At 36.5% G+C, this 15,511-nt stretch overlaps 1 protein-coding gene across 2 annotated transcripts in view; it reads left to right on the forward strand.

The window, feature by feature from the left end:
* The window catches only part of ANK3 (ankyrin 3), a 322,709-nt gene that overhangs the window by 301,018 nt on the left and 6,180 nt on the right, over positions 1-15,511 (forward strand). Inside the window, exons 15-19 of one of the 2 annotated variants that reach the window (XM_007458434.1) lie at positions 1,819-1,950; positions 2,865-3,008; positions 5,648-5,956; positions 6,236-6,326; positions 8,787-9,165. In XM_007458434.1, coding sequence (XP_007458496.1) covers positions 1,819-1,950; positions 2,865-3,008; positions 5,648-5,956; positions 6,236-6,326; positions 8,787-9,165 — 1,055 coding nt within the window. The remainder of the gene's footprint in view (positions 1-1,818; positions 1,951-2,864; positions 3,009-5,647; positions 5,957-6,235; positions 6,327-8,786; positions 9,166-15,511) is intronic. The other variant, XM_007458433.1, reaches the window with a different exon arrangement.

Below are 15,511 nucleotides of genomic sequence, written 5' to 3' on the forward strand. Positions count from 1 at the left end.
CCGATGCAGGGGACGCGGGTTCGTGCCCCGGTCCGGGAGGATCCCACATGCCGCGGAGCGGCTGGGCCGGTGAGCCAGCCATGGCCGCTGAGCCTGCGCGTCCGGAGCCTGCGCTCCGCAGCGGGAGAGGCCACAGCAGGGAGAGGCCCGCGTACCGCAAAAGAAACGAATAGCGAAACAAAGTCATAAAACTGTAAAATTCTTAGTGACAATGTGTCTTTGCTCTTCACTGAGTCTCTAGACAAAGGATATGGTTTGGTCATGAGGGCAGGAAGGATTACTTCCCTTAAAACACAAAGAGATAAGGCACTTAAAAAAATTAACTTTTCTAATTCGAATTACTATATGCTCAATGAAGATTATTAGGAAAATTAGCATTTAGAAAATTTAAATCCATCCCTCAGAACCACTGTTAACAAGCAACTTAGTGTACTTTGGTGTTTTTTTTTTTAATAAAAAGCTTTCAAAATGTTATATACACAATGTAATTTTCTGCTTTTTTATTTACTTTCTGATCTTGGTTTTAATGGACAAATAACATCCAATAGCCATACTTTACAATGGTGTTTTGCTGTTGGTCGCTATGCACTAGTGAGTCATGAAATCAATTCGTGCTTTGTTTTTGTTTTTAAAAGGAAAAGAAAATGTCTGTCTGTCACATACAGTAAGGTTGTTTTGCTCCATAAAGATGTGGTTTCATTTATATAAGCATCATGATATGCAATGTATTTCTAACTGTGGGCTGTGATCAGTTTGCCAGCCACTGCATTACATTAACTAACTTCTCTCCTTTTGTTCAACACATGCTTTGTTTTCAATTTTTCAGTAGTACAAGCCCACAGTGAGCATTCATGTATGTAAATAATTGTGTACAGCCCTGTGTACTGCCACCATAGATTTCTAGGAGTGAAATCAGTTGGTCAGAGGATACAGACTTTTTTGAGCCTCTGAATACATTTTGCCAAACTGCTGGAAATGGTTCTTAAGCAGGATAGAATCGTCCAATTCCTTTTCCATGGATTTTTTTTCCCATTTCTTACTTTTTATAATCATTTAAGGTAATAAACACCTGACACATCTTTTTTAAATGTACAAAAAATATACAGTGAAAAGTAAGTCTCCTTCTCACCTTTGACTCCCAAGTTTAACTCTCCCAAGGCAACTACGCGTATCATATGTATCCTTCCGAAGACACACTCTGCATTTACAAGATTGAGTGTATGGTTATATACACTTAGCTGGACAGAAAGCTTATCTCCCTTTTACTTTTTACACAAGTGACAGCATATCATAGACAATGATCCGGCTTGGAGTCATCATTTAACCTCCCAAGTGGCACTGATGAGACTTGAAGGCATATAGAATAGCGTATTATGTGAGTAAAAGATCTGCTTCATGAAGGCTGCCGAGAGAAAACTCTACCGGCCCCTCTTGTGCCATGTTTATGAATTGTACAGCCCTACCTATCTTGTATGAAGTTTGCTCAAATTGCAGACAATAATTTGGCTGAGTTAAAAGAATCTAGCAACATCCTCTTTGAACAGAGCAAGAATCTTTATAAAATAATCTCCAAAAGGAATCTGATTATAACCAAGGAATTATCTTAGGAGAGATAAGTCACAGCCTGTATATTATCAGTATTTTCCTGTGAAATCAAGTATATAAAGATTAATGCCCAAGGCTGTACTTGGGTTTTACTATAAAATCCTTTCCTTTTTTTTTTTTGGTGGGGGGGGGGGCAGTTGAGCATTACTTTTATGAAATATATGTGATAAAAGTACAATATGAAATCTTAGTAACTCCTTTTCTTTTCTACAGAACTGGCAAGGGAACTGAATTTTTCAGTGGATGAAATCAATCAAATACGTGTGGAAAATCCAAATTCTTTAATTTCTCAAAGCTTCATGTTATTAAAAAAATGGGTTACCAGAGACGGAAAAAATGCTACAAGTATGCTGAAATTATATTACTTTAACTTGCAAAATTGCATATGTCTAAAATTTCAGATTAGCCTACTGTTAATAAAATCACAGTGATCATAAAGTAATGGCAAGTCTTTTGAAGCTATACTTGTTTAATTTTGTGCTAATATTCTAAACTTCTGTCTTTTAGGAAGCTTTTTAGGAAGCAAGTAGTAGGGGCTTTTTTGCATTTTGTCTATATTTGCATTTTTTGCATTTGTCTCTGTGACCATCAAAAATGAAAATATAATTCTAGCTGTTCAATCATGGGGCAGTAGTGGGAAACAATGTGAAATTACTGCTATGACCAGAAATGGATGTGCAGGGAGGTAAGAGAGAAAAGGATAGGATCAAATCATTTTATCCAGCCTGGTCTGTGATGGCAGAGAACTCCCCAGTATTCCTGGGTTTTGTGTGGTTTAGGTGGTTGTAGCGGAGTGGTGCTATACTGTGACAAATGCCAACCCATAACGATGTGGAATCAGTTACTGGGGGTTTGCCTGGGTCAGCCTGACCTTAGTAAGTCATTAATGCTAAGCATCAGATACAAGGGTGACCTATTTTGACAGTCTAACAGGAGAGGAATGTGTTTACTAGAGCCCCTTATAACTAACAGGAGTCTCGCTGTTTTGAGGCCTATCTGCTCTGCGCCTTACAGAGATGGAACGAATGTGGCTGTCATCACACACAGCTTCACAAAATGATTCTTAAGACCCTAACGTATCTTCCCTGGAGCGGTGAGCTTTCTGAGCCCTCTGGATAGTGAATATTGCAGAGGTGCAGTGAGGCGGGACTAAGACGCTAGGAGGGTCAAGAGAGCCACGCCTTTGTGTGGATATTGTGATGACTTAGAAGAAAATAATTTAATTGGGTTTTCAACCTTTTTTTTCCCTCCTCTTTCAGCTGATGCCTTAACTGCGGTCTTGACAAAAATTAATCGAATAGATATAGTGACTCTGCTAGAAGGACCAATATTTGATTATGGAAATATTTCAGGCACCAGAAGTTTTGCAGATGAGAACAATGTTTTCCATGACCCTGTGGATGGTAACTGAATTTAGTGTTCATATTTACTTAATCATTTGATAAAATTTGAAAGTGCGGTAGGACAAGGCAGTCACGTAAAACCAACTAAATTATGATTTGCTTGACTTAATTTCTCATTTTCACGGCATAGTCTCTGCCAGAGACTGCAGACAAACACTCTGATAGAACAAACTTGATAAATGTCTCTGTTATATAAAATACAAATAATGAAGTATATAAAGGCATAAGTTAACTGAAAGAGTTGGTATCTCAAATATTTTATATGACCGACTGGAAGAAAATGTAAGATCTAGAGAATATGTTGCTTTTGTCATTTTTATATTAACCTAAAAAACTAGGGAACTCTTTTATTCCTATTTAGGTAAAACCAAATTGTGGGCTATTATACAAATTGTTAAGTAAAATGGTTAATTACTGTTTTGAGAACAAGTATTTAAGCGTGTACTGAAAGAGACGAATGTATCACTCAAACAGACGTTTTCGTTATTTAGCATTATTTTAACTTCATATGCTGCCATTTTTTGTTTGGAAAAACACTGCTTGACCCATCGTATATAAAAGGTAGCATAACTTCTAATTCAATGAGCATAGATGTCACTAATATAATAATTCCTCTTTTACATTAGCTTAATTTATATGATAATAGTGTCATTTTCCCTTCATTATGTAAATTGGGGCTTTTTTCAACAAAGTATTAAGAAAAGTAGGACAAATATCTTAGTATGTTTTTCAAGATGTTCACAAATGGAAATTTATTCCTATAATGAATTTTGAGTAAAAAAAAGGTTGATGCTATGGAGGCAAGAAGAGGAGCTAGGGATATTTTTCTACTCTTCCAATGTTTTTTTTAAATATGGTGATTTTCTTTCCATTTTTAAAGAGCAAAGTTAGACCACCAATAATCAATAACTTATAATTCTGCATATGTGACAAAACGTCTCAAATTCTTAGAAAGTTTCTGCTTACTAAAGTCAACAGAAAATTTAAAGTGTACCTTGTTATCCCCACAACATAAACATGCGGGTAATAATGTCAAAAGTGGTTTCTTTTTAAGCTTATATATATCACAGAACCTGGAAAAAAAAGCTCTCTTCAAGGCCTTGTCTTATATGTGAGACCATATATTGATGACCGAACTCTCTGTGCACAAGATAAAGACAGACCAGTATTATATCAAATTTTGGGTTTTTGCCAAGTTTATAGAATATTTTAATATCCTTCACTGGGAAACTTTTAATAAAAGTAGTTTTCACAAACAAGATCATCAGAAAGCAATGGAAGTATTCAATGGAATTGAAAGTTTCACTTAACATTTTAAAATCAGAGTATCATTAAATAAATCCACAAGGGCTTCTTGTTGCTACATCCTAATATTTTATTTTCTCTATTTTTAAAATTCTTAGGGAAATTTATGTTTATGAAGTAAATTTTACTTGTGCAGATTATAAACCTCACGTAGTCTTAGACAAATCTTCAATATTCAGGTTTATGGGTGACCATAACAGAAAAATGTTCACGTACCTATAGTAATTTGAATTTACAAGCAAAGCTAAGTTGGTATTTATCTTGGACTAATGGAAAAATTAGGCTTTAGTTTTGTAGACCAATAAGTCAGAAAGTGTGCCTGGTTGCCTTTTTGTTCCGGTCTCTCCTCTTCGTTGAACTTCTGTGAAACTTCCTTTCCTCACCATGACCAGACCATTGTTGAGTTTTCTCTCTGCTGAAGGAGAAAAATAACTCCCTTAGTCCACGCAGCAAAGTTTAAAACAAGGCAATTTCTCCCTCCTTCCCCTTTGTGTAGGCTGGTTAGTAAACCTCTGTTGTGTCATAGCATTGTCATGAATATTCAGAGGGCTCTCTGCCAATGGCTTTCCTCCGGTCTCTGTTGTGTATCATTTCTTTTTTCTCTTTATTTGATTCATGCTTCTGAGTGGACCCCTACCACCAAGTTCACCAAGACTTCCATGCGTACACAACCCTTTCCTCTCTGTCACATTATGACACCTGAAGAGTTGACATGGAGTCTTTTCTACTTTATCTGCTTTTTAAATCCTTTTCCTGACATCTTTTTAGATTTTTTCCCCAGTACTACTGCTCTAAAATCTAATGGTCATTTCTTTCCAAAGATTAAATTCATTTTTCTTTGCTGTAAATTTCATGTGAAATAAGAATTAAGAGTTGGGTAGCATCACTCTTATGTACAGTTCTTAAAATAAGTTATAAGTAATTGATTATAAAAATTGGTTTCTTGTGGCTTGCTGTATTCAGTCCACCACAATGTGGATTTTGCATGCTAAAAGTAGGAAGATATTAATTTGGCCATACAATAAATGTATCTTACGTAATGACAGCTAACTTTATATTGGATTAAACTTGGGTATTTAAGTTACTCTATTAAAATTACCAAAATCGATAAACAATCTATATCTTAATTAACTAGTATTCTATTTTATTGTAGCTTGCACTCGTCTTTTATTTCATTGTATTACATATACTTGAACTACACCAATAAATTTATCAACATTATTCTGTAATTCATCACACGTTTTCATACCTAATATAATTTAAGTCATTCCATGTGTTTTTGTTTGATGTGCTCTAATTCATTCCAGTCAGTCCAAATGTACTGTCTTCCATAGGTTATCCTCCCCTTCAAGTGGAACTGGAAACTCCCACAGGGTTGCACTACACACCACCCACCCCTTTCCAGCAAGATGATTATTTTAGCGATCTCTCTAGCATAGAATCTCCCCTTAGAACCCCCAGTAGACTGAGTGATGGGGTAGTGCCTTCCCAGGGAAACGTAGAGCATTCAGCAGACGGACCTCCCGTCGTAACTGCAGAAGACACGTCCTTGGAAGAGAGCAGACTTGAAGACTCAATGCCTTTGACAGAAATACCTGAAGCAGTGGATGTACATGAGAGCCAGTTGGAGAATGTATGTCTGAGTGAGTATCCTCAATACCTCGGAAGGATGGCTGGGGTCCCAAAAGATGTTAAACCAGCAGAGCCATTGGAACAGACTAGAAAAGTAGGAGTGAGCTCTGAGCAGCAAGAGAAAGGAAAATCTGGTCCTGATGAGGAGATGACGGAAGAAAAACTCAAATCTCTATTTGAGGATATTCAACTCGAAGAAGGAGTAGAGTCTGAGGAGATGACAGAAGAAAAAGTACAGGCTATTCTTAAACGTGTTCAGCAAGCAGAACTGGAAATGTCTTCAATTACAGGTTGGCAGAATGAGACATCAAGTGGAAACCTAGAGTCCCCTGCTCAAGCTCGAAGAATAACTGGTGGGTTACTAGATCGACTGGATGACAGGTATGGCTCTGGGTCAGAAAAAGGAAAGTGAAATGCAGGTTACACGTTAATAGTTTGTTTCCTTTCTTTATTTTTTGGCTGCGCCATGCAGCTTGTGGGATCTTAGTTCCCTGGCCAGGGATCGAACCTGGGCCCTTGGCAGTGAAAGCATGGAGTCCTAACCACTGGACCGCCAGGGAATTCCAGTAGTTTGTTTTAAATATATGCTTTTTAGCAATTACTGTTCTTCTAAATTACCATTCCAATTTCAGGATAACACATGCTTTAAAGCTTAGTTCGTTCTGCTAATCTGGAGAGGGAAAGTTACATTAAACTCAAATATAATTCTTAAAACTACTGATAATTAGCTGAAGTAAAATGCAAAAAGTTATACACATGCTAAAGATTAATACGTTTTCTTTACGTTAGAAGGCTACTCTTTTCTACTTTATTACCTGTTGTATTATTCTTTTCACATAGCCAGAAATTAATGCTCATTTAAAATAATGTAATAAATAGAATTCTAAGTCTTTTAGAAATATAAGCATTTCTATTGTTTCCTGACTTCAAACATAAATGTGCTTATTATACAAAATTTTAAAATACAGATTTAAAAAACCAATACAATGCCATCATCTAGCAGTAACCACCCCTAAAATTTTGGTGAATTTCTTTTACATACGTGTTTTTAAATGTCACAGAAAAATGCGGAGAAGGAAAAAAGTCATCTATCCTTATCGTACTAAGAAAAACAACTAACACTTCATATAGCCTTCCTTTTTCCTACATGAATATTTTATATAACTTGCAATATGGCGTATGTAATTCTTTACCCCCAAATAATATGGGCATGATAGAAATTTGTTTATAACCAAAATAATTCCCTAATCATGAATCTGGTTCTTTTTACAGTGATCTTCCTCTAGGAGGGTAAGAGCTAGTGTCCTTCAGACACTGGTTCAAACCCCACCACCATTAGGTTTGCACTTTTCGACTTCAGATTAATTTCTGAGCTCTAAGGACGCCACTGTAATTGGCTTTAAAAATAAGACTACTACTACTTTCCTCAAACAGGTTTATAGATTGAAAAAGAAAGCCTGTAGCATGCCTACCCAATGACTGGTACAAACAGTCTCTCAGTGATAGCTGGCATTATTTTATTTATGCACACATAAAATATATTTTACTTCAGCGGTAACTAGTGATAAACCTCAGTTCTTTTCATACAGCTTATTTTATAACCACGTTTAATATTTTCATATTGCTGATAAGCTTCTTGCTCAATGAAAATTCCCAAAGAGGGAGGTGACAACATTTGCAAAGAGTTCACAAAACTCCTTTTGAAGAACGGGAGCATCAGTGAATTCTATGTTCAGCCTACAGAATAGAGTATGGAGACAAGAAATAGTACTAATTTTGATGTCTAGGTTCAGATATAATCGCATAATTTATAGTCGCATAACAAAAATTAGATATAGCTAGGAGTTACAGTTATCGTACAGGGTCTTCACAGTATGCTGGGACTGTTTGTCCTTAAACATCCGGAATAGGATGTGCTATTAATATTTTTTGATAAAGGGGTTTAATCAGGATTTGATTTATAAGAATACGCACATACATATACATAGTACATATATTGTACATAGAAAACATTGCACTAGTTTTACTGCCTTCGGAATTCTACAGGTAATAAGCAAAGGTGCTAATAAAAACAATATACAAACTATAACATAAAGTAAAAGTCTATATGGGAACTAGTAAAAATTAGAGACCAATTTAAAAGAAAGTAATGGAAGAGAAAGACTTTTAAGAGTCAAAAGGAAAACAGTCCTCACAGGTAGCAGAAGCAGCAGGTGAGCATCCACACCCTTTATCACCAGAGAGAGTCAGCGGAGGTCAGGAGTGGAGAAAGATGAGAACCCAAGTAAGGTTCTCACGGTTCTTCCACGGCGGGAAAAGCATGACGGTAGGATTCACAATTGGAAACACAAAGACTGGAACATAGGGCTCTTGGGATGCCAGAGCTCTCATCACAGGAATTCATTGTGTTCTTTGTCATCAGTCTTTTCACTGGCACTAGAAAAGCATTTTGAGGTCTCCTCCTCTCTTAGATTGGCGGGTCTGGAACTCTGGGTATGTCCATGAACCTCTCAGGATTACTTTTTAAAAGGTACAGAGTCCAAGGAGCTGTATCAGTACAATTAAACAAAACCAAACCAAAACAGTGACAGCATAGCCAGCCAGCTAGTTTGGGAGTTGGAGTGCAGAGGATGCCTGGAGCCTGCGTATCATCTCCTCACCCCACACCCACACCCATAACAGGCCCTCACAGTTTGAAATCTGATGACCAGATTTTTCATGCTTTTCTACTGTATGTCTTTAAAAGTAGTTAAAAACACGGCTGTTGAAAATTTAGAGCTTCTGAAGCCCACTTGCAGCCATATGTTACCATTATAAATTTCCACATCTTCTCTATTGCAGCCCTGACCAGTGTAGAGATTCCATTACCTCGTATCTCAGAGGGGAACCTGGAAAATTTGAAGCAAATGGAAGCCATGCAGAAGTCACTCCAGAAGCAAAGGCAAAATCTTACTTTTCAGAATCCCAAAATGATATAGGGAAACAGAGTGCAAAGGAAACTCTGAAACCAAAAATACAAGGTTCTGGTCGTGTTGATGAACCAGCATCATCACTAGCGGCGTATCAGAAAGCTCTAGAAGAAACCAGCAAGTTTGTCATAGAAGAGCCTAAACCCTGTGTGCCTGTCAGTATGAAAAAGATGAGTAGGACTCCTCCTGCAGATGGCAAGCCAAGGCTTAACCTCCATGAAGAAGAGGGATCCAATGGGTCTGAGCAAAAGGTACGTCATCTAGTTTTCCACTGTGCTGTCATTTAAGCTGCAAGTACTGACGCTTCGATTCTTTTGATAATCTTGTAGCACTGGGCCCAGTGTTCGTTACTACTTCCAAATTATCGATGTGTGATTGAAAACTGTAATGCTAACAATGGGGGTAAAGAAAGTAATGAGTAAAATGTATGCTATTTGTCATCCCTTCTTTCATTGGGTAGAAAAAAGGAATAAACATCTTCGTAGCCGTTTTTCAGGAGGGAAAAGAATACAGCGATGTTAAGTAAGTAGCTTAAGGTCCAGTTTTAATTTTGTCTGGGATTTAGGTTTCCTCACTCCCAACCTAGTCTTCTTTCTTGAGGATGGAGGATAATTATCCTGACCCTTTCTGGTTCTTTTGCACAATTTAAAGAGTCACTAGCATTGACCCATCAAAGAGTTCTATCCTATAAGGTCTGTTGCCTGGAAGGGTGTTTTAAAAACTGAAGAAACACAGTTCCCAAGCCTAAAATGAGGTGGGTGTACTACTGTTGGCTGACGGCATTTAGAAATGCATCATTAAAAGTATCATTTTAATTATGTTTATATCTAAGTTGATAATTATCTTAATATTTGTTTTTAATAATTTAAAAAACCTTACTGTCATATAATTGTTTGCTTTTTGTACTTATATGTTTTTGTGCTACCATCTAATAGATTTCATTATCCTTTGAGGGTAAGCATTTTTAGATATTAAAAAATTTTTAATTGGAATTGTGATTCATAGATGGATACAAGAAAATTAAGATCAGTTCTGTTTCCTATATTTTTGACTGCTCTTTTGCTCTCTCCATTTTTGTGTCTTTTCATGAACTACGCAGTAGAAATAGACTGAGAGTTTACATCTTCGGAATAGTAGTACTTGAAGTTTTCCCTAAAACATCTATAGTTTACTTAAGATCTTCTACAGTGTTTTGGGTAGAAAAGAAAAGAAACAAATCTTTTGTAAAATAATGAGCCTGTGATTAATTTGAGGTTTAGGAAAATGTAGTAAACTCCTAATCACTCAGGAGCTAATTATCAGCTTATTAACTAATCACATCCTTTCCTTTTCCCTCCTGCAGGCTATTTTTTGGATCACTTTCCTGCTTGTTAGGAGGGAAAGTGAGAGGAAATAAAATCCTCAGGACTTCCTTTCATTTCCTTCCTGACAAGTGCTGTTTTGAGTATTGCTTTCTGCCTTTTAGTTAACTCTTAGCATGTTTAAGCAATATGACTTTGGATGGAATGTTCCCTTTTAAAATGAGCCTGCAAAATATAGGGGGGAGCAGTAACATAGTGATGTTTTAACTATGAAAATGTATTGTGCAAACACCTATTAAAAATCGATAGGGAAGTTCTGAAATATGTAAGTAAGCATTTCGACGGTATACCTGTGCCTACATATTGCCCATTGGGGAACCACGGAGAAGGCATAAAGAGGATTTGAAAAAGAAAGTCTTAACCCTGAATGGAAATGCAGCTGAATTCGTCAGTAATGGGAAATAATTACTGTTAGAAAATGTTTTCGAGATTTCTTATAAATGAGTTTGTGCCTTTAGCATTGGTCCCTGGTCCTACTCCAATGCATAAAGGCTTCAGGAGCATAGCAATTCATAGTGAAGTTAAAGCTTCTGGAATATAAAAGTCTGACCTCACAAGAAATTCGAAGATGTCCAGGATGTACTTTTTGTGGCTAGACCATAGTACAGTAGTGATCAACTAGGTCGTCAGATGTATGATCTCAGAAAACAGCCCCCTTTTTGTCCCCTGAAAAATCAGGTCGAAAGTCCGGGTGCAGCCCTTAAACGGATGACTGCCTGCTGTTACAAGGTAAAAATCCTGCTGCTTTCCACCTCTTTACATGCCGCAACGCCTGGCAAGGAGTACTGAGAAAATTCCATTCGGTCTCCTAGTTACCCTCTGTGCCACTGCATAGAGAATCCTCTAAAAGGAATCCTGATCAAGATTCTACTACCATCTTCTCTCTACCCTTCACCTTAAGACTGGCAGAGACTCCATGGAGAAAATGGAAACAAACATTAGCCAAATGGCCACTTTTTCTTAATGTGAGGGGCTGGTCTCAGATGATTCTTGATAGGATTATAAATGACATCTAGGTTTGTTGTTAGTGTTTGCATTAACATATGTTCTTCTGCTTTTAAATGTTTCAAGTGAAAAACCTTTCCCCAGTCTAAGATTCTGGGTATGGATAATTCAGATTGAATTTTCTCTTCTGCCTCATCTAATCTATTAATTGCTAAATGCTGATTAGTAATTCTTTTGCAATCTGAATTCGTCTTACCTTTTTCTGCTTTCCTGAGCCATAGTAGGGCCTCCTTTCACAATATTTAGGTCATTCTAAGTGTCCTGAATTTATGGTCCTTTTCTAAAAAAAGTTTAAAGTAATGGGGAATTTAGTAGCCAGTATCTTTGCAAGGAGAAAGAAACTTGAAAACTATTTCCTTTTGATACCATATTATTCAGTAGGGCATTTTGTTCAGATGAAATTTCCTACAAAGTTAAGGCTGATATTACTATAACATTTTAAAATATTTGGTTAAGTTTGCCTTTGGTGAAGAATGGCCTACTTTATTATCTATTTGACTAACATTTCATTAATAATATTTGCTAACACTTACACCTCCTGTAACAATTTTACTTATTTTTTTTCCTATTTTTACCAATCCTGCCATTGATTTTTCCAATGGATATTAACTACAGTTTCTATCGCTGGGACTGTCAGATTTGGGGTAACTAGTACACTTAGAAAATAAAATACTAGAATTGTTTTCAGAACTCCACCACTAAAATTTAGAAATAAAATTATTCGGTGTATACGCTTGACCATGATGTTTAAGGAGGAGCTGAAGATAATTTTCCCTTTGACTTACGAACTGTTTATCACTTGGTAGTTTTTCCTTATTCCCATCCTTATTTCCTAAAAAGTAATATTTTGTGTAATTACTGTATTCTTATCTGAACTTATATTCTTGTCTGTGCAGTGTCTCTGTTCTAATTTCATATTAGTTCTTTAAAATAAGACCTCAGGCTTTCACATCTTTTACATTCCTTCATTCATTTGAATAAACTCCTACTGAGTTCCGATTATGCATTAGGTATGAATTATGCTGATAAAAATCTCCTGGCAAATTATGCTGATATAAATTGTATACTCTTCGTAAAGTTCAAAATAGCTTTTGATAAAGTTGTCAAATCTGACCAAAATATCACATAAGTCAGAAATACGATGCCTCTTTCTGTAGATCAAGTGAAAGATGGCCTGAAACTGGAAGGTTATACATTCATGTCAAATGTATAATATTTATTTTTAAACTAGCTTTAAGTCTATATTATTTCCCCAAACTAATAATTAGTAGCATGTATGTAGTTTCTGATGCCAAAGTCTCCCTCACTGTTATTTTTAATAATTTACAATTTTATTATCTTGATCTTTACCTGCATATATATACTTATGCATTTACATATGCATCGCATTTATATATACACATAAGTATATATGTGCATATACATATGCAGGTAAAGATCAAGGTAATTATATCTATTATTTATGTATACTTTATATATATTTATATATACATACACATACAGAGTAATTTCATTTAGAATTCTGCTCAAAACTTCCTTCCCCTTAAATTTTTTTTAAGATTTCCGCAAATATACATCATGATTTTCCTTAAGTGCGGGGAACCAGCCAGTAAAAAATTCTTTCTTGATTTCCCTTCTCAGAATGTCTTTTATTTTAAATGTGATGGTAAAATTCTACTAAAAATGCATTTACTCAGGACTTGAAAGGCAGTGAGAGTGATTCAAGCTCAGAGGAAGAACGGAGAGTCACTACCCGAGTTATTCGCCGGCGTTTGATTATAAAGGTATCCCGAAGCCAGATCAGTATGGGGCAATGCTGTATTATTAGAACCTTTCTTGTGGTTTGGAAAATTCAGCATGCTTGGTAACTAAATGGCTCTGTATGTTTCTTTGCATATTTGATAACTTATAAAAACCACCACCGAAAGGAAAAACTCACGTTGCATGGTAGCGAGTATTCTGTCTAGGCCTGTGTTTGACATGTGGCAGTTGTAATTTTATCCGAGAATTCTTGGCATTTGTACACTGCTTTCCTTGGAGAAGTGTTCTATGTGTGAACAAAGATTCTACCTTGGTGAGAGAATAGTTCATATCAAATGAAATGTTCAACGGAAACCCCAGAGGCTGTAATGAAGTATGAGGTAAGATAAAGACGAAAGAGAATGAAAGAATTAAAAGGCTCCCTTCTCAGCCTTAACAGTTTTTAAGTGAAAACCAGTTCTTCGTTATCAATCAGTGACTAAGAATTCAGTGTTACAGCCTGGCATGGATGTATATGACATAATGCAAACCAAGCAAAAACTTCTGAAATAGGTTTTTAACTTGACTGACATACAAAAAAATCAGGCTGTGTTTTTTTTAAGGCTGTATTTTTAACTAGAGGAAGCAACTCTTACTGGAAGTGAAAAATGTAATTCTCCCCTGTTACAGCACAGTTGAGTACTATGAATAAATCTTGATTTCCCCCACAAAGGCCTTTTGAAGCACCGACCTTATGTATGGGAGGTCCTACAGACGGCTTCTTGCAGTCTGCTGCTTGTCTTCATTACTCCGCCTTTAGAGAGGTCTTTCTTGATGTTAGAATAATTGAGTACAGAGAACTAGGAAGCCATTTTCAATACACAGTCCTTTGAATGTGGTCCAAACACCTTGAGGCTCCTTGGCTGGCAGTTCTGAAGAGAGAGAAAGGAAAGGAAATATCTATTGAAAACCATTGATCAAACTTATCACCCATTTCCAAAGTGTCAGGACACCAAACCAGAGATGTAGGGAAGTTGGCTTAGGTATCCAAAACTTCTTAATCCCGCTGCTTGTACTTTTCTTGTAGATCAGATGAAAGAAGAGAAGAAAATCTGCCAAATCTGCTCTAGTATAGTTTTTCTAAGACTCTGGAAACATTAGGGAAGAAAATAAGTCCTTGTCTAAATCCTAAATTATCCACAAATCAACCTTAAGCTCAATAGGGGCCATGAAAAAAGTATGAACCACTTTGAAAATTCCACATGGGCAATCCAAATTACTTACTGTTATCTAGCACATTTGCAAGCATGTGGCCTGCTATATGAAGTCCTCATAATCGGTCACCTCCCACACATTTGCTGGGATTAGGGGGAAGAAATCTTTAACTTGGTTTTTCTGAACCATGTTAAAGCCATACTCTGTTCAGGCTTTGCTAGTCCCATGATTAAGATATTACTTCTTGAAGACACTAAAGTGAAACATCTAGAAAAAGCACACCAGACATACTCTCTTGTAACTTGCTTTTTATGCTTAACATATGACACACTCATGCTGCATCAAATTCACCTCATTTCTTTATAATAGCTGCCCAGTATAGAAGTTGACTCCTCTATATATGACAGAAGAAAATAAACATAATCCTGCATAGACAGCGGGAGAAAGCGTAGAGAAGTTTTACTCTGGAGAATACTAAAACAAAACAATAGAAACATCAACCCCCCCTCCCTAAGTCAATGAGGGTTATTTCTTTTGGTCTCCTAGAATTCTAGAACATGCATTAGCAAGTTAGCTTTTAAGTAATTTTGTTAGAATTAGTTATTTATATATTTAAGCTTAACATATAATTATATATATTAACATTTTTATTAAGAGCTTAAGTTTAAAAGACTGAAATACTCTGCTGTTACAGGCTTCATAAAACAGAGGAGGCTGTGTTCTCTTCAAATCTTCACTTCTTGAAGTCAGCGTAATTTTAGGGAGGCTGAGTGGACTCATCAGAGAACGGGTTTTATAAGTGGGGAGGGCATTGTATAGACAATGGAATCACTTAAACAAGCTTTGAGAAATGTCTTTCATATGTGACAGAGAAACCAAAAGCTAAAGGATAGCTACAATTATAATTGGAAGCTATAGGTGTAAGAAAAAATCTTTGTAAATTACACACATAGAAATCTTTCTGGTTAATATTTTTCTGTTCAGATTTTGGGGGCAGTTGAAAAAGATCACATTTCTGTTGCCTTTTCTCTTTATTCCATATGTTGGTACCTTTTTAATGTAAAAGAGCTTGAGACTGAAGTACTACACGGTAAATGTGACATGGGATCCATCTCTGTCAAAACACACAAAATGAGAATGTTAGGACCTAAAGGAGTCGTTAAGACTAAAATTACTTCTTTTCCTAGATGACAAAAACCAAGGATCGGGGCTTCCCTGGTGGCGCAGTGGTTGGGAGTCCGCCTGCCAATGCAGGGGACGCGGGTTCGTGCCCCGG

This window comes from Lipotes vexillifer, unplaced genomic scaffold (genome assembly GCF_000442215.2).
Source record: "Lipotes vexillifer unplaced genomic scaffold, Lipotes_vexillifer_v1.1 scaffold1209, whole genome shotgun sequence".
Classification (NCBI taxonomy): Eukaryota; Metazoa; Chordata; class Mammalia; order Artiodactyla; family Lipotidae; genus Lipotes; species Lipotes vexillifer.